Here is a 27,406-nt window from a genome sequence, read left to right as displayed (position 1 = left end):
AAAAAAGACTTTATCAGAGTGTAGCTAGTAAATATTATTCTGTTCTGTTACATCTTGTTTTCTTGATCCTATCCATTTTGGGAAAAATTCATGTGATCTTGAAGTGGATTTCATGAACTATGAATAATAATATGCTATTCATTACCTTTTCTGGGACATCAAAGTATATATCTTGTAGATGGATGACCTCTTTTATAGTAAGTTCTCAAAATGTGAAAAAAGTTGTTTTTGACTCTCTTACGTCTCTTATTTCATGCTGTCAAGTAAGTATGATAAGTAAGCTGAATCTCAGAGCTTTACATAAAAGATACATAATACCTTTTGGTGGGGGTCAGATGAGATGGATGTGAAAACATTTGTAAACCATAAGGGTCTCTATAAATATTAACTATTAAAACTGTAGAATGATAAATAATAGGGAGCTTTGTGAAAATGGGATTAATGACTAGTAAAGGGTTTGAATATTTCTAAAAAATACAATTAAGGCCCTGGATGGTTGGCTCAGTGGTAGATAGAGCATTGGCCTGGCGTGCAGGAGTCCTGGGTTTGATTCCCGGCCAGGGCACACAGAAGAAGTGCCCATCTGCTTCTCCACCCCCCCCCCCCCCCTTCCTCTCTGTCTCTCCTCCCCTCCTGCAGCCAAGGCTCCATTGGAGCAAAGTTGGCCCGGGTCCTGGGGATGGCTCTATGACCTCTGCCTCAGGTGCTAGAATGGCTCTGGTTGCAACAGAGCAACACCCCAGATGGGCAGAGCATCGCCCCCTGGTGGGCATGCTGGGTGGATCCCTGGCGGGCGCATGCAGGAGTCTGTCTGACTGCCTCCCTGTTTCCAACTTCAGAAAAATACAAAAAATACAAAAAAAAAAATACAGTTAAAAATATACAATTTAGAAAAATCTAGCATTTTTTCTTCTTAATTCTATTTCAGTTTTTTATTGGATTCATAGATTGCAAATAAATCTCTTCAGTTATAATTGTTAGCATAGGGATTGGGATTCTGTAATGAAGATTTCACAAATGATAGTTGTATGGAATAGACCCCCTTTTAAGATTATATTCTGTATTCGTTTGATCTTTAGTATTTAAATAGAATATGTTTATAAATTCCCCCAGACTTAAAAAATGTATAGTACTTTATCATATTGTTAATAATAGACAGATAAGATTAATAAATTTCTCTTTTTTTAGGAATTATGAGACAAATCATATTTATTTTGACTGCTATAGGCTTAGCAGATAATTCTATGGTTCTAGATAAAATGGTAAAGTAGCAAAGCAAAGATTTGACCATGCTCTTTTCTAAATCTCATAACTTTTGAAACATCCCTAAATTGCTGTGGATTGCTCTTTTATTTGTACCTTTTCTTTCTTTCTTTTGTCACTCTACCCCCATATAACCATCTCACAGTATAAAATCCTTTTTACTGTTAACCCAGCTTTTAACTCCAACCCAAACTCTAGTACCTGAGTTTTCTTGACTAGATCCAAGTACTGGAATGTGTTTTAAGTTGTGAATGTGCCCCAGTAGGTGGTTTGTCTTACCTATCTTAGCTTATCACCAGATCCTTGTCTTCTCTGCCAAGACATAAAGCACATGAGCTTGGTTTTGCAGCTTTTTGTCTTAAAAGACTTAGCAACCTTGTTTTGTATTTCATGGAGTCCAAAGAGCAGCTTTGCTTGCAAGAGGACCTATTCATTGGCTTAGGCAGCCTTGAATGTTATTAAGATTCATTCATCTTCATCAAATACCAAGGTCCTCGTGGCCTCACTAACCAGAGAAGCAAAATTTTCCCTGAAAATCTTAAAGGGCAATTAGGAAGAAGGGTCAGATTTCAATTTCATTAAACCCCAGGCATGTAAGTACTTGGCAATTTCTGTGCCTGACATAAAATTACATTCCATTATAAAATAATCCATTTCCTTTGTATTTTCTTATCAATATTTCTCCTGGAAAAAGCATTATATGGAAAGAGTTTGAAATCAAGTTGGGAAAGCAGCTTTAATACTAAAGCAAAGATTTGATTTGTGATTTAAGAAAGTTACTCCTTATTCATTTTCTTCATTTATGGTGGTGCTAATAATTTTTTTCTAACAGATTTTTTAAAGAATGGAGATTTGTACTACTGTCTTATGTCGAAGGTATACATCACTTAGATATTTTTCTGGACTTAATTATTATATATAATTCTTGAATGAAGTTGTTGTTCTTTTGCAATCAGGAGTTTTCTTTATTTTTTTATTTCATGGATTTCAGTTATATTCTAATGAAAATTATGGATCTGTTTTCTCCCCAAGTGTATTTAAATAATATATTGGGTTGGGGAATAAGTTCGTAGCGTTTTTATATTTTCTTTTATTTTACAACGATTTGTTTGCTCTTTGGCAAAGGGTAAGTATTCATTCGATAAAACTCTTTCTGCTCTACAAAACTATGTTAATTGTATTTTTGAGTTATTTAATTTTTTATTAGTTTTGAGGCTTAGAAATGGAATGCCCAGGAGGCAAAAATCAACATTTTCGACACCTGCTCTTCTTTGCTTTTCATCGAGGTCAAAAAGCTGCCGAAGCAGCCCGGAACATTTGCGACGTGTATGGAGAAGGTGTCATAGGCGAGTCTACAGCACGGAAAAGGTTTGCAAAGTTCAAAAATGGCGACTTTGACGTCGATGACACGTCCCGCAGCTGAAGGCCTTCTGAATTCGATGAAGAACGTCTCAAATCACTTTTGAAGGAGAACGGTCGCCAAACCAGTCGTGAATTGGCGGGAAAAATGAACTGCGATCATAAAACGATTCTCAATCACCTCATTCAATGGGATTTACCGAAGAATTAGGAGCCTGGGTGCTTCACAAGCTCAACAAAAACAAAGAAAGTCGCCTTCAAATTGCTTCTCAGCATCTCGCCCGCCATCGAGCAACATGTGGTCATAAACAGCGCTTTTTGTACCGAATCGTCACGGGAGATGAGAAATGGTGCCTATACATCAATATGAAGCAAAGAAAGGAGTGGGTGGCTCCAGGAGATACGCCAAAGCCGAGAGTCAAGCCGGACCTTCATCCAAAGAAGATCATGATATGTGTTTGGTGGGACTGGGAGGGCATGGTGCACTGGGAAATGCTCGAAAAGAATGCCACGGTCAACAAGGAGCTCTACATTGCCCAGCTACACCGCGTGAATGAGGCTATTCGACTGAAAAGACCTGATCGACATGGCCAAACCATACTCCTTCATGACAATGCCAGGCCCCATGTTGCACAAGTCGTCAAAGCCGCACTCCAAGAGCTCGAATGGGAGGTCCTTCAGCATTCGCCGTATTCTCCGGACCTTGCACCGACCGATTACCATCTTTTCCTCTCCCTGTCAAACCATATGAAGGGCGTTACCTTCGATAACAAAGAGGTCCTTAAAAACTGGCTCAACAACTTCTTTGACACCAGACCAGGCGATTTTTGGCGGAACAGCATCAACAAATTGGTCGAGAGGTGGGAAGAGGTTGTAAACAGCAACGGCGAATATATAATTGATTAACTTATTGATATAATTATTGTTTTTTGTTTAAATAAAAGTCTTCGGTTAAAACGCTACGAACTTATTCCCCAACCCAATATATAGCGAGAGCTTTTTCAAATTGTTGCGGGAAGGTTATAGAGTTATTGAGGCTTAGGTCTATGAATCATGGATTATGAACCTTATGTGAAGAGTAATGGAAATCATCATCTATTCAATGAGGAGTTCAGTGTGATATTCTGTGCTTTTTATCACCTCCACAATTAAAAAGTAAACAACCTTTCCCTACCCATGCTCCAATAATCACACCAATAGCTACAGAACTTTTCTTCCAGGGGTTGCCACTGTATAACCATTCAGAGAGGTATTTTTAGGATAATAGCAGATTAGAAAATTTTAAATCACTACCAGCCTTCCCTCTGTCTCTCATTGAAATCATTAGAAACTTGACTCAGCAAAAATCAATTAAGAGATAACTGGATTTTATGTCTTTTTTTCACCCTGGAGTTAAGGCTGCCTTATATAATGATAAGATATACTTAATAACGTTTACATCTGTTTATTTATATGTTTAACACCAAAGTATAAAGCTTTAATTTTATTTGTTGGGCTTATCTTACAGTTGCTCTGACTTTTTTTATAAATATGACAGTTTGAGCAAATTTCTTTAACTTCCTTTATTTTGAATGTCCCACTTATAATTTATTAAAGATTGAATTAAATTATAGTTCTAAAGAGCAGAAACATGTCATTATATTAGTTAAACTATTATAAAGAGGATTAAAAGGACTTTATCAGTTCTGTAATTTTAATGTGTGTTTGCATATGTATGGAATGAAGGCCAGTTAGACTTGGATAAATTTAGATTTGAATCATGTTACCAGTACAGTTTTTCTCTCAATATTTTTAGTCTCTCTTTTTCTGTATTAACTTTATTTTCAGCCAAGCAAAGATGGCTGCCAAAGCAGAGGGGTGGGATGGTTGAGCCAGACTGGGGCGTTGTGGCCACCCTGTTGGAAAGAGTCACCTCCACCCAAATCACATGGAATGTTTTCTCTACAGACAGAGGGATTATATTACTAGTAAAAGGGTGTGGGGAAAAAAGTTTGTTGAGCAGTAAAATGACAGTTCACAGTCCACTACAGGTACCATCAGAGGATCGGATATTTTGAAGAAGATAGAAAGTTCATGGGATCAGACATGCAAAATCTCAGAGGAAACTGGAACCAAAAACGATAGAGGTAAGCTCAGGTTTCCCTAAGGGAATCTCAAAAAAACTCCACACTTGGAGTCTACAAATACAAAGAGTAGTAGTGGGCAATCGGGTAATAAACAAAACAATTTTTTTTTAAGATTTAAAAAAAAAAATTTTATTTATTTATTTTAGAGAGGAGAGGGAGAGACAGAGAGAGAGAAGGGGGGAGGAGCTGGAAGCATCACCTCCCATATGTACCTTGACCAGGCAAACCCAGGGTTTTGAACCGGCGACCTCAGCATTTCCAGGTCGACGCTTTATCCACTGCGCCACCACAGGTCAGGCAATAAACAAAAATTTTTAAAAGAATTATTTTCCAAAGTGCTGGGTTAGGTGGGCCTCCTTCTGGCCTTTTCTCAGTCTAAATAGCTCTGGTGACAGGGGTGCCTGTTTTGGGGCCTGAAGTCTAAGAACTGATTTCTTAACACAGTCTACCAAGTACAGAATAGCTACTGAGTCGGAACCTGAGAGAGAAGCAGAGGCCCTAAAGCAGTGGTTCTCAAAGTGTGCCCTAGAAGATTTCTAGGTGCTCCCTATGGTATTGCAGAGAAATATCTGCCTGTTGGGGACCAAAAAACCAACAGGGTTTTGGAGTTTAGGTTTTTGGGGGACAGAGGTGTGGGAAATTGGCTGTAAACTGATAGTCTGCCCAACCCCCCACCTCACTTGCCTGATTAGGTGGCAAAAGGCTGTTAAGCTGTGTGCTGGATTGTTTACACAACTCCCCCATGTTCCCCAGAAACACTGGAGGCAAGTTTCTTCTATTCTTTGTTTGGTATAAGGTTAAGATTTGCTAATGACCTTACTTTGCCCTGTAAGTAAAGCAAGATGCTGTTTTTGGGCCCGCTTTGTTCTTGCCAGCAGCAGCAATCACAGGATCCTCCAGACCCTGTATTTTCTTAATTCCTCACAGTTCCCACTCGGGACCCCGAATTACTAGCTGTGCTAGTTGGTGGCATGTGTCCAGATATAAAAGTAAATATAGTTACTCTATTATACCATTTTATTACAGAAATAACGCTCTTTTTGTTAACACATCATTATTATATTTATTAACACATCATTATATTATTTTTAGATAAATACATCCAAATAAAATGGATAGATTTCTCAAAAAGAAGCATGATATTGAAGAATCCGATTCTAGAAGTGAGCAAAAGTTAAGTGTAAATAAAATAAGACTTGAAGGCTGACAAGCAGAAGTTAATTTATAGCATTTTCCATCACTTAACACTGAACAACACGATTGGATTAGAAACCCATTCATGGAAGCTTCAAGTGATTTTGGTTTAACATGAACAGAAGAAGAAGAACTGGCAGCTATATCCACTGATAGTGATGATTAAACATAAGGAATTATCTCTTGAAGCCTTTTGGATTTCTATAAAAGAAAAGTATGTGGCAATATCTAAAAAAGCTTTGAACATTTTACTACAATTTTCAACATCCTATTTATGTGAATTAGTATTTTCTACCCTCAACACAATTAAGAGTAAAAAGAGAGGAATTCTTCAATGTATTGACGAGGAAATGGGAATTTGCCTTTCAGATGTATGCCCAAACATTGAAGAAATTGCTAGGAACACATCAGGCTCATGTTTCTCATAAACACAAGAATGAAAAAACTTAACACATTCATGCTGGGACCTGCCGAATTTACTAAATCTTACTAAGAATGTATCTCTATATATAAAAAGATAACTTTTTTTGTTTTTTTAATTTTTTTAACCCCTCTTTTTTACGAATTTTAAAAAGCATAACTCAAAAAATGTAACATAACTTTTTTTTTTTATAACTTGATTTATTTTATTTTATTTTTTTACAGAGACAGAGAGAGAGTCAGAGAGAGGGATAGACAGGGACAGACAGAAAGGAACGGAGATGAGAAGCATCAATCATTAGTTTTTCGTTGTGCGTTGCAACACCTTAATTGTTCATTGATTGCTTTCTCATATGTGCCTTGACCGTGGGCCCTCAGCAGACCGAGTAACCCCTTGCTGGAGCCAGCAACCTTGGGTCCAAGCTGGTGAGCTTTGCTCAAACCAGATGAGCCCGCGCTCAAGCTGGCAACCTCGGGGTCTCGAACCTGGGTCCTCTGCATCCCAGTCTGATGCTCTATCCACTGCGCCACCGCCCAGTCAGGCAACAATGTTTTTTAATGTCAGAATAAATTTAATATTGTATTTATTTTGTTTAATTACCATAAAAGCACACTTGGACTTTATATTTTTTTCTTTAATATTTGACTTAATTATAACATTTCTCAGAAATTTGTATATAGTGCGCCTACAATTATTTGTAGGATTTTAAATGCACCCCGACTTCAAAACGTTTGAGAACCATTGCCCTAAAGCTTGCTACTCCAGAACAAAAAACAGTTTGATGGTACCCAGCGAGCTTGACTTTATTTCTAGGTACCTTTCTGGATTGTGTGCTTATCCAGTGTGTTGTCTGTTTAAATAATACTGCTTTCCCATTTAAGGGAGAAACTGGTTGAGAAAACAAATCTGAACAACCCCGAGAAGTCCACATTGGCTTCCTGTACTCTCTGAAGTAATCGTGTATTCAGCAATATAAACAGGGATAATCAGACAATTGAGAATCACAGTGGAAGAGGATTAAGATAATAAAAGAACTGACCGCAGACATAGTTCAGAAGAAAACTTCAAAGAAAAAGTAAAATGGTATTTCATTTAAGATTTAAGAATGTGTTGCAGTAAAGTTTCACTGAAAAAGGAGTAGAAAACCAGAAAGGATTTTGAAAATTATGAAGAACAAATTTAATGGATGGGCTAAATAACAATTTAGCTGAATGAAGATTGAATTGTTGATGTGAAACTAAAGAGGAAGAACTCTGTGAATATGAAGCAAAATAAAATAAATCTGTAAAAACAAAATTAACAAGGTACAGAAAAGACCATTGATAAAGTGTTAATGTCTGTAAATATGAGTTTGTTAAGCAAAGAACAGGAATAGTGGGTCAGAGGAAATACTAAAAGAAACAATTGAAGAAAAAGTACAGGAGCTGGAGAAGGATAATGAATTTCAGACCTGAAAGAGGTGATCTAGTACCAAGCAGGATGAAGGGGGAAAAATTTACATCTGGACACATTTGGTAAAATTTTAGAACTCCCAAGGATGAAAAGAAAATCCCCAGTTATTGCCAGAAAGGGGGAATAAGAAATGGGAAATCAAATGACTGAGTTCTTAGAAGCCATGCTGAATTCTTTAAGACAGTGGATCAGTGTCTTCATCATTTGGGGGGAATAGATTTGGACTTATTTTCTATATTAACCAGACTATCACATGAGAACAAATACAGATTTTACATTTGGAAAAACTGTGTACCTTACATGAAAATATTTGAGATGCTATAATGCAATGAACACTATAAGATAGAGCATATGATGATAGAAGAGTGTGGAGGGGAGGAAAATAATGGTAGCTACAGTGATAATCTTGGGGCCTTTATCAAGAACTGAAAAAAGCTAAAAGAAAATTAAGAATGTTATTGTTATTAGTCTAGAATATATGGACAGTTATCTTTCATCCAGTTATGTCTAAATAACAAAATTACATTTCCTTCAGTAATTACTATTTATTCACATTATATATGCATTTATTTTTTACTTTTTAGAATCAACCTAGAAAATTTAAAAATTTAAGCTGCATTATAGTTATAGAATAGAATGCATAACTTTTATAATATAAAATATAACCTATAGAATTAGGAGATAGAGGTCAGCAAAGTAAGGGTCAATGCTTATTTTTTAATGGACAGTTAATTGTATATAAAATTGGTGAATCATGAAATGGAAATAAAATGATATTAAAGTTAAGCTGGTACCCAGAGTAGGAGGCTGTTGACGGTATAATAATATATTGGCATTTTGGTGTAGGTGGCTAACAAAAGCTTTATTATTATTCTTGTGCATTTTTGGCCTTTGAATTTTTTAGAAACCCCACTTGCATGCATCACATTTAATATTAAAGAAATTGCAGATGTGCTGCATCTTCCTAGTTAGATAATAATACTTATGTTTATAATGTGACATGCAGTACTACATGGTTTTTAGAAACTATATGAGGTAGAAATGAGGACATGTAGGGATTAATTCCAAAAATTGGAATGTTGCATAAAATACAAGTGTGACTACTTTTATGTAGGATGCATAATTTCTTGACTGGTTTACTTTTTTGTTTGTTTTTCTTAAGATTTCATTTATTGGCTTTACAGAGAAAGGAGGGGGAGGGGTTATGAAATAGTTGCTTCACTCTAGCTCTTCATTGATTGCTTATCAGATATGCCTTGATCTGGCAAGCCTAGGGCCTTGAACTGGTGACCTCAGTGCTCCAGGCCATCCACTGAGCCACCACAGGCCAGGCTTGACTGGGTTACGTTCTTGATTGTGTATGTCAATTCTTGAATCCTTCCCTGATTCTTTTTTTTTTTTTAAGTTAACTCTTAGAAATTGGGAGATAGAGAATATTTGGAGTCCTTTTCCCATTGCCTCTGAATAAGATGACATTTTCTGTTGCTGTATAGAAAACCAGGATTCAAAGCCTGGTTTATCCTTAAGGAGATAGTCATATATATGGCCAAGCAGAGCACAGCTACTGGGAGGGAGGGTGTGTCTTCTGGAAGAAGGAAGCTGGAAATGGAAATGATTTTTTTCATCCTTCTAAAAAGAGAGAGCTGATCTTATGGCCTTAACCAGACAATACTTGTTGAATGAAAGAATTTTATTTTGGTGCCACTTCAATTTAAAGGCAGGTTGGCATCTTGTTTATGCTTCACAAAGGTAAAATGTTTTTTGGAAGCTTAGTTGTGGGAATGTAGTACCAGAAATATGATCTTTTGAGAAACAGATTTCTAATTGTATGATTTTCATATTTGATTTTTAAAACTATAAAACTTTATGATGTCATACACCTTTGAGGATTAAAAGTATAAACTGGAAAGGACCCTATGACCTAGATACATTATAATAACTTTACTTAAATTGTATAGTTTTCTAAGCAAGTTGGAGTGCTAAAAAAATCAAGTTATACAGATGTGTATCTTTAAAATAATTAGGAGCCTGACCAGTGGTGGTACAGTGGATAAAGCGTCAACCTCGAATGCTGAGGTTGCCAGTTTGAAACCCCAGGCTTGCCTGGTCAAAGCACATATAAGAAGCAACTATGAGTTGATGGTTCCTGATCCTCCAACTTGCCTGCCTTTCTCTCTTCTCTCTCTAAAATCAAATAAAATAATATAAAATAAGAATAAGAAGAAATACTTTAAAAACTAAGCATTTTACTAGAAATTGTGAAATGTGTATAAGAGGGAGATGGTTTCCTTAACCATACAAAAACATATTAAGTATAAAATGTTTGGCCCTCCAGTTATGTTTTTAAATATTTTGTAGTGGCTTACCCTTTAAACAATATTGACTACCTTCACTGAGAGATGTGGCTATATATGTTGGAAGAGGATGAAAGTTGATGTTTTCTAAAAAAAATTACTCTGATAAGAAATTGGTGATATAGGAGTTGAAATACATGAATGGGTTAAATTTGATTTCATAAAGCGCACTCATGAAATAACTATTATACCCATCAAAGTTAGTAGATACTGCCTTCAAGTTTTTTATATAGTTAGTTTTTGGATATCTGAAATTTGGAGGGTGGGGAATTTGAAACTAATGGTAACATTGCTTCTAACATAGCTATGTTGTGAAATATTCTCATGATAACCAAAGAAGTAGTTTCACACTTATATTGAATTAAAAAGATATATATGAGCATTGTGTGCAAGTCCTGTCTATATAGCTACCTTGGGAATATTGGAATGTCACTGTTCTCTTCCTGTGAATACCCCCATTAAAGATCTAGCTGGTCAGAGTTAGGTCAGAGGAAAAGGGAGTGGTGCCCCATTTTGTAATTTTTGGCCTAGCCATTGGTAGATACAGTTTAATGTAATTCATTTCTTAGGAGATGCAGTTATGAGTCTGAAAATGTAATGTTTTGGTACTTGGAATAATTGCTTACATGCAAATCATTCATAATTTGCTATAAATAGATTAAGCTGGACGTGGCTTAGTGATAAAAGGGATTTTGAGAGACCAGACTGGAGCTTGTTACTGGCAACCCCAGACCATTAAGGAACCAGAGGAGAGCCACTGACAGCATTTGGATTCCAAGATTACTTTGGGTAGTTTTGCATCCTGTTTATTCTCCATGACTCTGGTACTATCTAAGTGAGTTATCTGAAGCTTTTTTAGTCCCCTTGGGTAGGATAGTTGTCCTTCAGAAGGATGGTGGAAATTGGTGACTCTAAATAATTGATTTGTAATTTTGTATTTTTATTCTGAGCCTTTTCACTCTCCACCATTGTGCATTGTGTGGGGTGGGTGGCCAAGGAGGAGGCTGTGGTTATCTGTGATGTATTTGTACATGTTTGTTGCAGTGGAGCAGAAGACAACTGATGTGTTCTTGACCAATTGAAAAGTACTATTCTATCAATAGATAAAACTATTTAAAGCAAAACCAAAATCATTGAAATAACTAATTTATGTTATATATGTATTTGTTTTATTTATATTTGAAAATGTTGTACAGAGTTGAGGGGTAAATGTGATCTAAAACAATAAACATTTTATAATTTGTATACATAGAACCTATTGTGAAATACTGGGAAAAGAATGAATTCATGGGTAGAGACAACAAATGCAAGTGTCCAACAGGCACGACAGTTATTGGAGATGTGAAAAGATGGGCAAGCTGCATTGTTTCTTACTTTGCTTAGTATGTTACTTATATTTGGACAAGACAGTGCTTGTATTTTGTTATATATGTGGGTGAAATATTTTGTTTAAATATAACATTTTTGTCCTCTTCAAGTGGAGTTTTGGGTTTTATTTATTGCATATTTGGATTACAGGAAAATGAAAAGGTCTAAATCAGAGAAAAGGAAAAAATTGTTAAAGATTTTGATAGTAAACTTCTTCTAGAATTAGGGTCAAGTTTTTCTAGATTATAGACTCTTTGAGATGTACTGATTTTATTTGCTATTCTATATATTGTGCAGTATAAAGCCTGTAACCTTGTAAGTATTCAGTAAATATTTGTATGTGATCAAAAATTATCTTTTAAAAAAATAGTTTACATATGACTTTATAATAGTATTAGCCTTCAGAAAAATTTTATTTAGTGAAGTAAGTAAATTATTATAAAGTAATTCACAAATATCCTCATTAGAATATGCTACGAGATGGCTGTTTATTATTTATGAAATTATAATTTTATATATTATTACTTAATCCTTTGTTACTAAGTCTTTTAGTTATTTCTACACGTATCTAAAAGAGTATCCAACAGTTAACGTTTATTTTGAAGGTTCTAATGAAGGTATAATCATTCACATTTTTAAATATTATCATCAAAATTATTCCTAGGATATATGTCAAGAAACAGATAGAAACTGTTTAGGGATCTATATGTTAATGAAAGCTGCTTATGTGTGGCTCTCTTCTTTGTATACATTTGATTTTGTAAGGATTACTGTAGAATTTTAATTTTATGCTTTAAAAATGAGTAGTATGAAATAAATATATAAGATAAACAATAAATGTATCCAACAGCATAGTATTTTCTTTAGTGAAAATATATCCAAAGAGAATTTAGGATTTTTATAATACTACATTCTGGCAGAAACTTTAACATTTACTCCTAAATTAAAAAACTCATTAAACCCAGATGAAATTTTATTTTAGCAAAAGTAATTTTTTAAAAATTTTAATTGATTATTTGGCTCCTCATTCTCTCTTCTCCCTCCACATTATATACATAGTCTGCATTGTGGCCCCCCCCCCCCCCCGTTTTTTTGTAAATAATTGAAGTTCTAAATCTGTTAGGGAATAAATTTACATGATTTTTTGGTAAGGGGCAGAAGTAAGATGAGAGGAGGTATAACTTTCATTTGCGATTTCTTGAAAAATGGAAATAACGAGAAACTAAAATAAGTCGATCCAGGTTTTAAAGATGATGCCGCTTCTGCCTGACCAGGGGTAGCACAGTGGATAGAGCATTGACGGGGCACTCTGAGGACCCAGTTTAAACCCTCGAGGTTGCTGGCTTGAGCAAGGGGTCACTGGCTCAGCTAGAGCACCCCAGTCAAGGCTTGTATGAGAAGCAATCAGTGAACAACTAAAATGCTTCAACTACGAGTAGATACTTCTCATCTCTCTTATCTCTCAAAAAAAAAATACGAAGCTGTTTCCTGATTTAGGTTTTTTAATAGACTTGTGCCGTTAATACTTAGTATTTGTAGGGAAGGAGGCAGTCTTCTTCATTATCATAATGTATATTCAGGTTGTTTAGAGGGTAATTTAGTAACAAAATTTTAAATACAAATACCCATCAAGAAATTTACCATACAGTTATATTGAGACATGTACAGTATGTGTGCCTTTTCATTGGTCTGCCATTGCAGCATTATGAAGTGTTAGAAACAACACAAATGCCCATCAATAGGACACTGATTTAAAATATAGTACAACTCTTCAGTGAAAATTTAAGCAGCTATCAGAATCAGAGACCTAAATGTACTAATCTGAAAGTTATGAATATTATTAATTAAATTTTTATTATTAATTTTTTTTTCATTTAAAAAATTTTATTTAGACAATTAATTTTAATGGGGTGACATTGATCATTTAGAGTACATAGATTCAGAGAAAACATCTACAGGTTATTTAGACACTTAATTATATTGCGTACCCATCACCCAAAGTCAAATTATCTTCCATCATCTTCTATTTGGTTTTCTTTGTGCCCCTCCCCTCTCCTCTACCCTTTTCCTCTTCTTCCTTCCCTCTTCCTGGTAACCACCACACTCTTGTCCATGTCTGTGAGTCACAATTTTGTGTCCCACCTATGTATGGAATTATACAGTTCTTAGTTTTTTACTGATTTACTTATTTCACTCAGTATAATGTTATCAAGGTCCATCCATGTTGTAATGATCCTGTGTCCTCATTTCTTATGGCTGAGTAGTATTCCATAGTATATATGTACCACATCTTCTTTATCCAATCCTCTATTGAAGGGCTTTTTGGTTGTTTCCATGTCTTGGCCACTGTGAACAATGCTGCAATGAAAATGAACATGGAGCTGCATGTGTCTTTACATACCAGTGTTTTTGAGTTTTGGGGGCATATACCCAATAGAGGGATTGCTGGGTCATATGGTAGTATAAAGTATTAAATTTAATAAATGAGTATGCAGTAACATTTGATTAATATGCTTACATTTGTATAAAAGTAACCTTAGACTGAGATATACTTCATATATGTGGGCTATTTCTAGAAGAATGTACTAACTGGTTGTGTCCTTTAGGAATTCTGAGAGATTAGGTTACTTTTCCTTGTTTTTCTTCTTTATGTAAATTTTCTTTGAGTATATGTTACTTTGCAGATAAAAACCATAGTTAATGAAAAAGTAAATTATGGAGGTAATGAAAAGGTTACTACTCTGCTACATTAGCCATGTAACGAGAACATATTATGACATACATTAGTCATTAGTCATAGTATGGCATGGTAGATTCAGGAGAAATATAGGGATAGTGTTGTTTGATAATGTATGGGCTTTCAGAAATTTGACCAGATATTATTAGCCTTTCCATTTAAATTCTGTTTAACTCAAATACCTCTCATTTATGTTCATTTCAGGCTGTTTTACAGTTGGGTTTCTTATTTCTACTAAAATACAATTTACAGAGTAAACTGAGAAAAAGGAAGATATTATAAAATAATGATTGTATTTCATACATTTTGTTTGAGAGGTGAAATGGGTTCAGGTTTTGTTTTTATGTAGGTAGATAAAATCATCGCATTTGTCCTACCACCAATTATTTATCTGTTTTTGGTTTGAAAATGTGGATTTTGAAAAGTCTTGTCCCTCCCTAGTGGGGTATGTGGTTTTCTTGTTCTTTGTTCAAAAGCCCTGTGCTGGTCCTAAATAAAGCCACAAGTTTTAAAGGGTTCCTTTATTGAGTTAATTTATGCCCCTTTAATAAAAGGATTTTCTCTTTATTTTAGACATTTAATCATCTTTTTTATGATTTAAGTTATTTATATGTATTTTTGTTTGTGTAATTGTTAGTTGTTAACTACTGTTTATACTTTAATACTTTACATTGAAATTCATTTTAAGTAAGTGGGAAAACAGGGTTTTTTCTTTTTGTTGTTTTTGCCTACAAAATGAGGTCTAAATATAAGGAAGGTGGCTCACTTTTAAAATGTAGGGTCTTAAGGCAGATGTATATTAATCGCCTTTCACATCACTTTTGCCCAGTGTATTTTGTGCTGTGGCATATGTCATCATATTAACAAAAAAGACCAGAAAATAAAATGAAAAGAAAATAATTAGTTGTGTAACAAAGATTTACAGAAAGTCTGAAATATAGATTGTTTACTCCTATTCTAAGGATGAAGCAGTTTGAAGCATAAAAAGAATTTACCTGAAAGGCAGGAAATAGAGCCAGTTTGTCAGTTCTTTTTAAGCTAGGTCTTAACAGTGGAAATTATTTTGTTTGAGAATCCTGCAAATGCCAGACATACCTGTACATACATTATAATGGTCTGAAGGAAAACATTTTTAATGTCATCTGTTTCTCATTAATTTCACACTGCCTTTGGAGTGAGATTGTTCTTGTTTGAACCCTACTTAACTCTGCTATATAACTGTGGGTCCTATCTGAGACTTCATTTCCTTATCTGTAAAATAAGGATAATATTTGGAGGAAGTATGGTTCAGAGCACAGACTCTGCAACCAACTGCCTGGATTCACATGTTAGCTTCTCAGCTTAATGAGCGCAGTTGGTAGTAAGCTGGGCAAGTTGCTTAACCTCTTTGTACCTCAGTTTCTACATACGTAGAATGGAGATATTAATGGTAATACTATCCTTTCTTTTAGGATTATTGTGAGAATTAAGTGAGTTAGTAAATACAAAGCACTTAAAATGGCATATATTAAACACAATGTAATTATTAATGTTCTTGTTCTTTTAAATGGTCATTTAGGGTTATTGTGAGGGTTAAATAACATCTTTATGAAAAGGAAAACATATTGCCTGACATAGTATGGGTGCCTCTTTAATATCAGAAACTGAGTAGTAGATACTTTATTTCATTTGATCTTCATATAAACCAATAAGAAATTTTATGTCTTGTTGACTATTCCTAGAACAGTTTCTGATAAACAGCAGAATGAATGTTCTCTCATTTTACAGATCAATAAACTGAGTCCCAGGAGAACTAAAAAATCTCTTTCTACTAAAACATGGCATAATTGTGGGGAGACACTACTGACAGTGTCATTCATATCATCACTTTCTCAGCATAGATTTGGCTGTACTGTGAGTGTTTTCCTTTTCTTTAAAAAAATTCCTCTATATTTAATTGTTTCTTTTTTGGTTGCGAAATTTTAGACCAGAAGAACTCCTCGTTTTAGAATTATAATTAGATTGGTTAATATGCATATTAAAGGAATGCTTCAAATTCAATTAGTGTGGCACTCCTATAAGTGCTAGATTATTTAATGTCACGAACATAAAACATCGTTTTTCCCATTGAATTTTTTTATATTCCAGACTACATAGGAAAGTAATTGATAAAGTAATAAATTTTACTAAACTGAGGAGCAATTACAGTAATAAATATAATATAAATTTGCTCTGCTGTCACTCACTATACTTGGTGTTTAATGATCCAGATACAGTGTTTCTGAATTTCAGTTATCTGAAATATCTTAGTCTCTTGTATTTATGGTAAAGCGGATGGCATTTCTTTGGTTAATAAATGAAATTAAAGGCATTTCTAGGAAGTGAATATAACCATGTGTTATGTCTTGCTTTAATAATTGTAAATCAATTGAATGTTAATCTCATTTTCTTAGATATTTTCAGATTAGTTTATAGAAAACTAGTTTGCCTATTAAAAACATCTACATTAGGAAAATTACTTTTGACACTCCCCAATCAAACCTGTAATATATATGTTATATAAAGCATTTGTCCGATGTAGCCAATTCCTAATTTGGTATTACATTGCCTTCTTTGCATATTTAATATAGCCATTAATCTCACTTCAAGGCTTTACTAAGGATAAATTGCTACGTAACATGCTTCAACCTCTTTTGTTCAACCAGGAAGCCCAGTGTGTTAAATAGCTTTTAAAAATATGTACTATATAATTGTTTTTTTTAAAAATTTTAGGATTTTCAGTTTTGAAATGGTAAAATAAGAGACTTTATCATTTTTGTCTGTGGAAATCACTTGACAGAGTTTGCTTTGGAATAGTGCGTCTGTATCTTTAAAAAATACAGAGTGAGTCACCCCCTGCTCTTTTGGTATATGCCTGGCTAGTGAACAGCTAAGCTGCTTTAGGCATGTAATAGAACATTCCATTTCCTGTTCCCTTGCTGACACAGAGGAGTGTTCCTGCTGGCAATGATCTAATCATAGTGCAGTAAGAAACATGGCAGTTTGATAAAACATGGTGGAGACAGCGGCTGAAATGGAAGCATATGTTCTAGAAGACATTCTTGAGGTAGGGCTAGGTTTGTAAATGAAATGAAAGTTGAAGTCTAAACAAAGAAATCTTATCTGACGGAATTATTTTACAGATGAATAGATTAGAGGAGAGAGCAAGGAGGCAGAGCATAAAAGCAAGATACAGTCAGCTCTTATTCTGTGTGAGAATGTGCCAGTCGGATTCATGTGATTACTGAACAAGTCTAGAATTATTTTGTTTAAACTTCATGTTTCATAAATTGTAGACAGATGTTTGATAAGAAATTTTAAAAAGAATGGACCTCGGACTTAATAAGCAGTCTATGCTGGTGGTGACCTTTAGATTAACTCATTAGAAGGTGGGGTCTTGAAAAGCTGCTTTGAGTAGGTTTAGTATCATATGTCTTAGAATTCATTTACATATCTAAGCCTAAAGCTCTGCATCTAGTTAGCTTACAAACAGCTGGTTATTTTAGTTTTGGGGGTAAAAGTAAGTATATATGTATATCAATTTAATTGCTTAATTTAGCTGGTACATTCTGGTTTTAGATTTTTCATGGACTTGAATTATTATAGAATAAATTATTAAATAAAAACTAAAGGATCCTAAAATTTAGGGCACTATGGTTCAGAGCTTACAATAAAATCTACATTTTGAGTTGTTAGAATTTTAAATTATATATATTTTATTCCTGGTTGCATCAATTTTATAAGAACCTATTTGAATATATAAGTCAGTTTAAGGAAATACATGTCAAACTGAAACTAGAACTGGTTTTGGCCTGGGATGTAGTATATTGTCATACATTTGTTTGTAAGTATAGATATTTAAAACCCATTTTTTAATCTATAGGTTAAGTGTTTTCCCTCTTATTAAGAAAAGACTGGCTAATTCAGATAAAGAGGTTTCATAATGATGAGTGGTACTCCCTTAATACTCAGACTGTTAAGATAATTTATTAAATATTTTCCTATCTTCAGGAAGAGATTTGATTAGGGTGAGAGGGCTTAAGAGAATAAGCTGCAAAAGGCTGCAAAAGAAGGCTAGGCGGGGTTAGCAGGAGAAAAAAGCCTATGCGCATTATAAAGTGCTGCATGATCAATGAGCATTTTCTGGAGTCCCTCACTGTGTGCTTGTAGCTGACATTGCAGCAAGTCTCATGGTTATTCTGCAGAATGAAAACTGATTCCATTGTATTATCTAGCTTCTTGCAGATACCTGCCAACATACTCTTTCCTTCTCTCCTAAGAGCTAGCTTATTGTCTGAGTTGAAGAGTTGAATCTTTTCATTAATTTCCATTTTTTTCATTTGATGTACTATAGGTGAGTTTCCTTAGAAATGATAGGGTGAATTATCCATTTAAAAGTAGTGGTATATGCATTTCATCAAGGATACTTCACTAAATAGGAGTAGTCACATGACTTTAGTGCTTGAGTTTAAACAAGTCTAATTAGATTATAAGGTTCTAGTGCTACATTTTAATTTGCTTTGTAAATTTTTTGCTTTAGATTTTAAAGAAGTATACTTAATAGGTTGCAATAGATCTATTTGATTCTTTTATTGGTCATTTAAAATTGCAGTATATAACAGATTTTAAAAGTTTTATTTTCTAGGAAAACCCACTCAAACATAGTTTTGTGCCCTAAGTGTAGGTTTTTCTAATAGTGTCTGAGAAATTGGCTTTTTATGATTTCTACTATAATTATTTAATATCATTTTAGGATTTTACCATAACTAATTTGTTCATTCTTACTAGTTACTAAAATAAGCTCTTAATTTTAATTATTTGTCCTGATTTTTAATCTCTTTTTATTTGGTTCCTATATACCTGTTGCATTAAAGCACACTAAGTGAGTAGTTTTCTCTTTATTTAATATTATTTAATTTAACTGAATATTTTTCTATAATTGGCAGGCCAGATAAAAAAGTTTTCCAAGTAATAAAATAAGCTTTTATTACCAAAATTGTAAATATTCATAATGACCTGATGCTAAAAGTAAAAGATCAGAGAGTATAAACTTGCTAACTCTCTGAAGCTAAGGGTACCATTTTCTAAAGTATCTCATATTCAAGTGAAAAGATCAAGTTATACAGTGAGCTTTCCAGAAAATTATTTCTATTTGATTAAGGGGTCAAATCCTTGTACAAATACCCAAATAATGAGTAATGAAGTTTATCTTTACACTAGTGACAATTTTACTGTTGTACCTACTATTGAACTATTTTAAGTTTGGTCCCCTTAATTTTCATCTTTGTGAGTTTATTGAGCATCTGGAATTTTATGTAGATTTCTGCTTATTTACATTAAACATTGGATCCATCCTAATTTTTTCTGTCTTCCAGTGTAACTTGTTTCTTAGACTCATAGATATGAATTAAAAAAAACCTTTTCATTGAGAAAGAGAGGGAAGAAAGGGGTGGGGCAGGGAGAAACATCAACTTGTTCCCCTTAGTTGTTCCATTTTAGTTATGCACTCATTGATTGCTTCTCTTATGTGTCCTGATTGGGGCTTGAACCCACACCCTGGCAAGCCAAGTGAAGGCTTTGGTCCCTAGTCACCCCATGAGAACCTGAATCATACATTTTTCAAAGGTACTTTTCTTAAATCAGGATCATCAATGAATATAGTACAGATTAATTCTTATAATGCTATGGTTTATGGTGATTATTATATATTTACCAGTCTTTATTTTAACTTGAATTTTTAAATGATCTTCAATATCTTAAGCAAAATAATGAAATGTAAATTTCTAAAACTTATAAAGCTGGAAGAGGTTATTTTCAATTTTTATCATTGCTTTTTAGGTATGCCAAAGGTAATGGATTAAATAGAAAAACTTGGTTACTTAAATTATTCAAACAATCCAGTTAGTGATTTTCTCTTCCAAACCAAAGTACTCAAAAGTGTTTCTCTTCCTTTGGTTCACCTTAACTAATATTGAACGAAATAGCCCAATACAAATGATAGAAAGCTGGGAACCTATTTATACATCTGTTTTCTTCTATTGTGGAGACATGAATATAATTTAGAATTTTGATACTTTTAAGTCATGTGTGATACTTGTACTCAGAAAGATCAATAAGAGAAAGTCCTCTAAATATTTTTATTTTTATATATTCCAAGTTTGTGTTACCAAGTGCTGTGTATATAAATCTGAAGTTTATATGTAAGCTTTTTAAATAGGAATACATGAAACATGAGGTTGTTTCAGAAACATAATTATTTTAGTCTAGCTTTATTGAACTTGTTTTAGTAGTTTTCTGTATGAATGAGAAAATTTCAGTTATTTCCATAATTTTATTTTACGTAAATTTGTAATACTTTGTTCAGGGTATAGCATTTGATATACTTTTGCTTTAAAAAAGAGCAATTTTTATGCATATAAAACTACAGTTAATTGTGACAGCTGTCATGCCCAGTCTTGTTCCTTTGTCAGCTAAACACAGGTTGTCTAACTGCATTTGTACTTGATTTTACAGGTTTTAAATCTTTATGGTTATTGGTGGGTGGGGGGTTTGATTGAACCCTTTTTGGTTTATCATGGAACCATGTCTTGCTCTGTATTTTGACATCGGAGGGTTTTTATTTAAAAATTAGATTGAAAGAATCACAGGAAAGTTACTGTTTCCTTTTGATTTGTCAATATTATGGGCTAATAGTAAATAATGCATTCTAGTTCAAACGGGAAATCCAGATGGCTATTATTTTAGTTATAGTATAAAGTTACTCATAGTAGTGATATAAAATCTCCATGAAGTAGTCTCTCTTGACAGGTACTTGCTTTATTTCTTTTTATTATATAAAATGTATTGGCTTATGTAACACATTATATATTAGTAAATCTTCTGTGGATTTTCTAAAGTTAAAGCCCTATATTTAGTGTAGCCATGGTGACATTTTTCACTAGGAAGAATTGAAGTATCTTTTGGGATATAAGTGTATGAGTTAATGTAGAGACAGAAAAGTTTAATATGTAAATTATTTGAATTGATACATGTAACATTTTCAATTTATTAAAAGGTTTTTTTGAAAGTTAGACATGTTGAGTAGATTGACTCTTACACTATCACTCTAGTATTTATTGAGCACCTTCAATTTGCTAGGCACTTAAAATTCAATGAGGTTAGTCCAGTTAATAATTTTGCTTCACAAAGGTAAAAGGTTAGAAGACAAAATGTCTACCAAAATGAAACATCCTTGATTTTACGATGCCTACAGATATTTATTCATTTGAATACTAATATTTACTTCATTTAAAAAAGTTAAAAATCTTTTTTTTTAATTTTAGAGATTGGGGGAGAGAGAGAGAGAGAGAGAGAGACAGGACCATCACTCTGTTTCTGTATGTGCTCTGACTGGGAATTGAACTGACAACCTCAGAGCTTCAGGACAGTGCTGTAGCAAACCAGGCTGTCCAGTCAGGGCCATATCACTTGTTTATCTGAATAGTGTGAAACCCGTTTTCAGCTTTCTGAATTTATCAGTAAATAGATATTTTTCTTTATTTAAGCACTTTTAGATAATATTTTTGATGGTTTTCTTCATAATTGTTATGTATTATTATAAATGTTGGACTATCTAGAAGGTTTTTATTTTGTGACAAGAGACAGAGGGACAGATAGGGACAGACAGACAGGAAGCGACAGAGATGAGTAGCATCAATTCTTTGTTGCAGCATCTTAGTTCTTCATTGCTTGCTTTCTCATATATGCTGTGACCAAGGTGCTACAGCAGAGCGAGTGACCCCTTGCTCAAGCCAGCGACCTTGGGCACAAGCTGGTGAGCCTTGATCAAACTAGATGCGCCTGCGCTCAAGCTGGCAACCTTGGGTTTTTGAACCTGGTTCCTCCACATTCCAGTCCAACGCTCTATCCACTGTGCTACCACCTGGTCAGGCTAGAAGATTTTTTAAATCCGGTTTTTATCTTTTTGACCTTAAAGATTTTTCTTTTTTTTATTTTATTTTATTTTATTTTTTTTATTCAGTGAGAGGAGGGGATGTAGAGACAGACCCCCACATTCACCCGAACTGGGATCCACCTGGCAAGCCCACTAGGAAGCAGTGTTCTGCCCATCACTGGTGTTGTTCTGTTGCTCAGCAACTAAGCTCTTCTTGGCGCCTGAGGCAAGGCCATGAAGCCCATCCTCAGCACCTGAAACCAATGTACTCCAATCAAGCCATGGCTGCTGGAGGAGAAGAGAGATAGAGATAAAAGAGGGGATGGGGTGGAGAAGCAGATGGGTGCTTTTGTGTGTGCCTTGACCTGGATTCAAACCCGGGACATCTGCATACGGGGATGACACTCTACCACTGAGCCAATCAGCCAGGACCAAAATTATTATACTGTATTACTGTTTAAATCAGTATAGTTTAGTATAGTATACATATACTTGTATACATATGTACATATAACACACTAACATATGCTTACATAATCTTGATATACACATATTCATGTTACTGCTATATTATGCATTATAAATACTTACTCATTTGAATGTGGGGTTTATATTGGAGGGAGGGGTAGAGTTTGCGACATTGCTTTAACACCCCAACTTCGGAAAGTGCAGGGAGAGTAGAAGACACTAATAATTTCTGTAAAGAAGACTGATATTTTAGTGGAGTATGAAGCCTCCAAATGATTTCAAAATGATAGTGTAACTAAAAGTACTGTGTGTAAATTAATCTATTACTGTATTTGAAAATAAAGGTCGGGTTGTCCAGATGCCACTTGTCTCTCATTAATTTATCATTGTTCAGTGGTTAGTGCATGCTATAGAAAATGAATTAGGACTAGCTATATCATGTATTGTTTCTGTATATGTGTACAACAACATTGGCACTTCCCTGGTTCCAAATTGCTTAGGGCATTTGTTCTGACATTTGACAAAGGAACTTAACTGTGATATGAAGTAATAACTTGATTACTACAAAGTTGGTAAGCATCAAAATCCTGTTTAACCAACAACTGGTTAACATCATAGATGTCAAATGTCTGTAAATTAGTGGTTAGGTTAATATTGGCCATTAATAACTTGGATATGGAATCTGACCTCTATGTAGCTGGGTATATGTTGTACATAGATGCCCACATAGTTTTAGGGTGGGAATAGTAATTGAGCTCAGTAGTTACCATTTACTGAAAAGTTACACAGAGCCAAGTGCTTCACAGGCGTTATTTTTCAATCAGTGACTCCAAGAAGATGTAGTCATCTATTTTCTAGAATGTTGTAAGGAAAAATTAGAAGATCTGTGTAAACTTTTAGCACAACACTTAAGCACATTGTTAATACTAAACTGTTGCCTAATTTTAGGTGATGATAAACCTCATGTACTATTTTATACTTGTAAGTATCATCCTCTATTTGATAGTGCAAGAAAATTTTAGCCTCGCAGAAAATTAGAGTAGCAGTTCTCAAATTTTTGCTCTCATGACTGTTTTACACTAAAGAAACCCATTGAGGACTCAAAAGAGTTTTAATTTATGAGTTATACTTATCAATAATTATATTGGTAGTTAAAATTTAAAAATATTTATTTATTTTAAAATAAAATTAAAGCCATTGCATGGGTTTACTACATTATGTGTTAACATACTTTTATTAGGAATAACTTTTCCAATAGAAAAAATACCCAGAAGTGTGACATTGTTTTACATCTTTCCAAATATCTTTGAATTGTGGCTTTAATAGGAGATAACTAGACTCACATATCCTGCACTCACATTCATTCTGTTGCAGTACATTATTTTGGAGGAAGTCCAAGAAGAAAATCTGGTTTCATACTTACATGAGGATAAAAAAGGGAAGAGTATTTTAATAACCTTTTAGATATTTGTGGAAATTCTTTTTTGATACCATTTCTAAAGCTACTCAAATGGTAGTTTCTTAGAAGTTATAGTGTGGAATCTGAAACTTTATCAGTGAATTTTCTGAACTTTGTTTAAAATTCACTCATTTAGTACACATTTTGAATGGATCTTTTACCCATGATTAATTTTCTAACATAATACATTGGTCATTTGGAAAATACTGGTGTACTTACTTATATTGGTGTACAGTACTGGTGCATTTTATTTTATGATTTTTTAAAAAAACTACATTTGCTAATATCACACTTACCTCCTTAGAAAAGTCAGAAACTGGGAAGCTGTCAACATTTATAGTATCAGATATGTTTGCCAAATTTTAAACTTTTGCTTTAAAGCTTGAATTTTATCACTGATAACAAGAGTGAGTTGTTTTCCTTGAAATGACATGCTCACTTCATTAATTTTCAAGAAAATATCTACCAAATAAATTTGAATAACCATACTCTATCTTAAGTGTTATTCTATGAAGAAAAGCTACTGGGTTAGCTCACATTTACACAAGCATTTTGTTGAAACAACTATATACTTAGATATGCAGTAGAAAATCTTTCATTTTGTTACACAGACTAGTAAAAAGTCATATACTCATGATTTAAATTTTTAATTTTAAACTTTTAAAAAAATATTTTATTTCATTGATTTTTAGAGGAGAGAGAGAAGGGCAGAGGACTGAGAAGCATCAACTTGTAGTAGTTGTTTCTCGTCTGTGCCTTGACTGGGTAAGCCCGGGGTTTCGAACCAGTGACCTCAGCATTCCATCAATACTTTGTCCACTGCACCACCACAGTTCAGGCTAAAAAATTTAAATTAATTTTTTTTTTACTGGCTCATAACGGAATTAGCCTTTTCATCCCTTTTCTCTTTTAATTGTGAGTTCATGGCAGAGAAGAATATTGTGATTGGTGCCATGGCCTTGATGCATATGAAGGTGCGAGCAGTTTTATCCACCATTAATTTCGTATCATCTGTGTAAACCAGGGGTAGTCAACCTTTTTATACCTACTGCCCACTTGTGTATCTCAGTTAGTAGTAAAATTTTCTAACCACCCACCGGTCCCACAGTAATGGTGATTTATAAAGTAGGGAAGTAACTTTACTTTATAAAATTTATAAAGCAGACTTACAGCAAGATAAAGTATATAATAATAATTACCAAGTACTTTATGTCAGATTTTCGCCAAATTTGGCAGAATAAATCTTTATAAAACAACTTACTATAGTTAAATCTATCTTTTTATTTATACTTTGGTTGCTCTACTACTGCCAGCCATGAAAGCTAGAATGCCCACTAGTGGGCGGTAGGGACCAGGTTAACTACCACTGAAACAAATGACATTTTAGGATTATAAAAATGTTTTGACCTAGATCCTTTGAAAGAATTTTAGGGATTCACATGGATCTCTGTCATTTAACTATAATGTAGTAGGTTTAATAAGTGGGAAAATCTTTGTGTAGGAATTTGAATATTACTTCTTTTTATTATCCTATCACAGGTGCTTGCTGCTTTTCATCTGTTCTGTAGTTTCTTTTCCCTGAGACTAGTTATCTTATATTGTCTATGAAAATGAAAAGTAAGATTCTGATAATGCATATCTTTGTTATCCAATGACTAAGCTGTTAGTTTGAAATTTCTTTTCTTGGTAGCAAAATTGAGTCATTTAAAATCTATACCTTCCTCTTATATTTATATTAACATGCATACTTATTTGTAGTACAGTTTTGTCATAATTTGAAGTTGGTATTGAAATCATGCGTTTCTGTGGGAAAAGAGAAACCCATTTCTCAAACGCAGATCCTTCCCAACTCTAGCTTTTAAGCAGCTGTTGAAGTGAGGCCAGTGTTGAAGCAATGTTAAACTGCTTATTGTACTTTCTGCTGCCTGAATTCCTTGTTCAGTCTGACCTTTTATCATTTAACCTCTGAATTTTGACATCGGCTGCTGTCTTCATTTTGATTTTTTTCCCTACTGTAGATTATCCAGATTCTGATCCTCTACTTGATATTTGGATATTGTGGTCAGCCTAACTCCTTGCTTACACGGACTTCATTTGTTGACCTTCTCAGTCATCTAACTAGCGTTTATTCTTAGCTGATTCTAACCTTGAATTTGTCCAGTTGCCACTTCCCTAGTCCTTGTCACATGTTCTACGTTTGTAATTTATGCCATGTCATCATATGACTAACATATATTTGGGTGAAATGTTGAAGCAAGTTTGAGAAATATAGTTTCTACATTCTTATATTTCATAAGGAAATACTATTTAAGATTTTCTTAAAACATGTGCTGGTGTTTTAAGTGATTACATATATTGGAAAACTTTCTTTTTTAATATGTTGTCATATTTGTACAATATTTTATCCCAAAATATTTTTTCTGAGTTTCACTTTCTTATTGTTGATAGTATTCTTCATGAATTAAATGAAGAGAACAGTAGATAGAAAGATTTCTCTTATATAAAACAGTTTCATTTAAAGAACCAAAATAAAACATTTATCTTACATATGTCATTTAATAAATCTTGTCATGTGATCGTCCTTTTGTATTTTTTGAATTATGAAGAAAGCATTATTTGTAAAGTGATAGGTGAGAATGCTGAATTATGTTGACATTGATTTTTAATTATACTTAGTGGGATTCCTTTTTCATTGTCTTGAGCTTTTAGTAGTATTGTCGGCTTTTCTGCGAATATAGTAGTTTTATTCTTCTTGGTATCTCAAACGTAGTAAATGCCTGTTTTTCATTTTCATTTTAGGTAGTGTGTAGTGAAGGAATCACCTTCCTCTTTTCCCTTTGGAAAGTTCTTTGAATTCTTAGCTATGGTTAGGTGCATATATGGAACGAACAAGGAAAATTAAGTCATTCATGTTACTCAAATCAATGCAGGTGATCAGTAGGTTGGAGTTTTAAGGCTCATAATTGTATGCTGTTTGAAATAAGTATTTAAAATTATTTTTTAATTTTTAAAGTTAACTTGTATAGTTTCTCTAAGATTCTTTGTAGATATAAAACTCTTAACTAGATTTTTTTACTTTTTTAAAATTTATTCATTTTAGAGAGGAGAGAGAGAGAAAGGGGGGAGGAGCAGGAAGCATCAACTCCCATATGTGCCTTGACCAGACAAGTGCACGGTTTCAAACCGGCGACCTCAGCGCTCCAGGTCAACACTTTATCCACTGCACCACCACAGGTCAGGCTTAACTAGATTTC

The 27,406-nt window shown here is 33.9% G+C and overlaps 1 protein-coding gene across 5 annotated transcripts in view; it reads left to right on the top strand.

Annotated features, from left to right (window-relative positions):
- The window catches only part of ANKRD17 (ankyrin repeat domain 17), a 183,029-nt gene that overhangs the window by 25,937 nt on the left and 129,686 nt on the right, over window positions 1-27,406 (top strand). Inside the window, exon 1 of one of the 5 annotated variants that reach the window (XM_066386212.1) lies at window positions 17,228-17,359. The exons of the other annotated variants lie outside the window; for them this stretch is intronic. Coding sequence (XP_066242309.1) covers window positions 17,306-17,359 — 54 coding nt within the window. The 5' untranslated portion in view covers window positions 17,228-17,305. Of the gene's footprint in view, window positions 1-17,227; window positions 17,360-27,406 lie in introns of those variants that run through there. 5 annotated transcript variants of the gene reach the window in all.

The sequence above is a fragment of the Saccopteryx leptura genome, chromosome 5 (genome assembly GCF_036850995.1).
Source record: "Saccopteryx leptura isolate mSacLep1 chromosome 5, mSacLep1_pri_phased_curated, whole genome shotgun sequence".
NCBI classification, from domain to species: domain Eukaryota; kingdom Metazoa; phylum Chordata; class Mammalia; order Chiroptera; family Emballonuridae; genus Saccopteryx; species Saccopteryx leptura.
The sequence above is the reverse complement of the archived record's forward strand: the minus strand, read 5'-3'. Positions and strand labels throughout refer to the sequence as shown.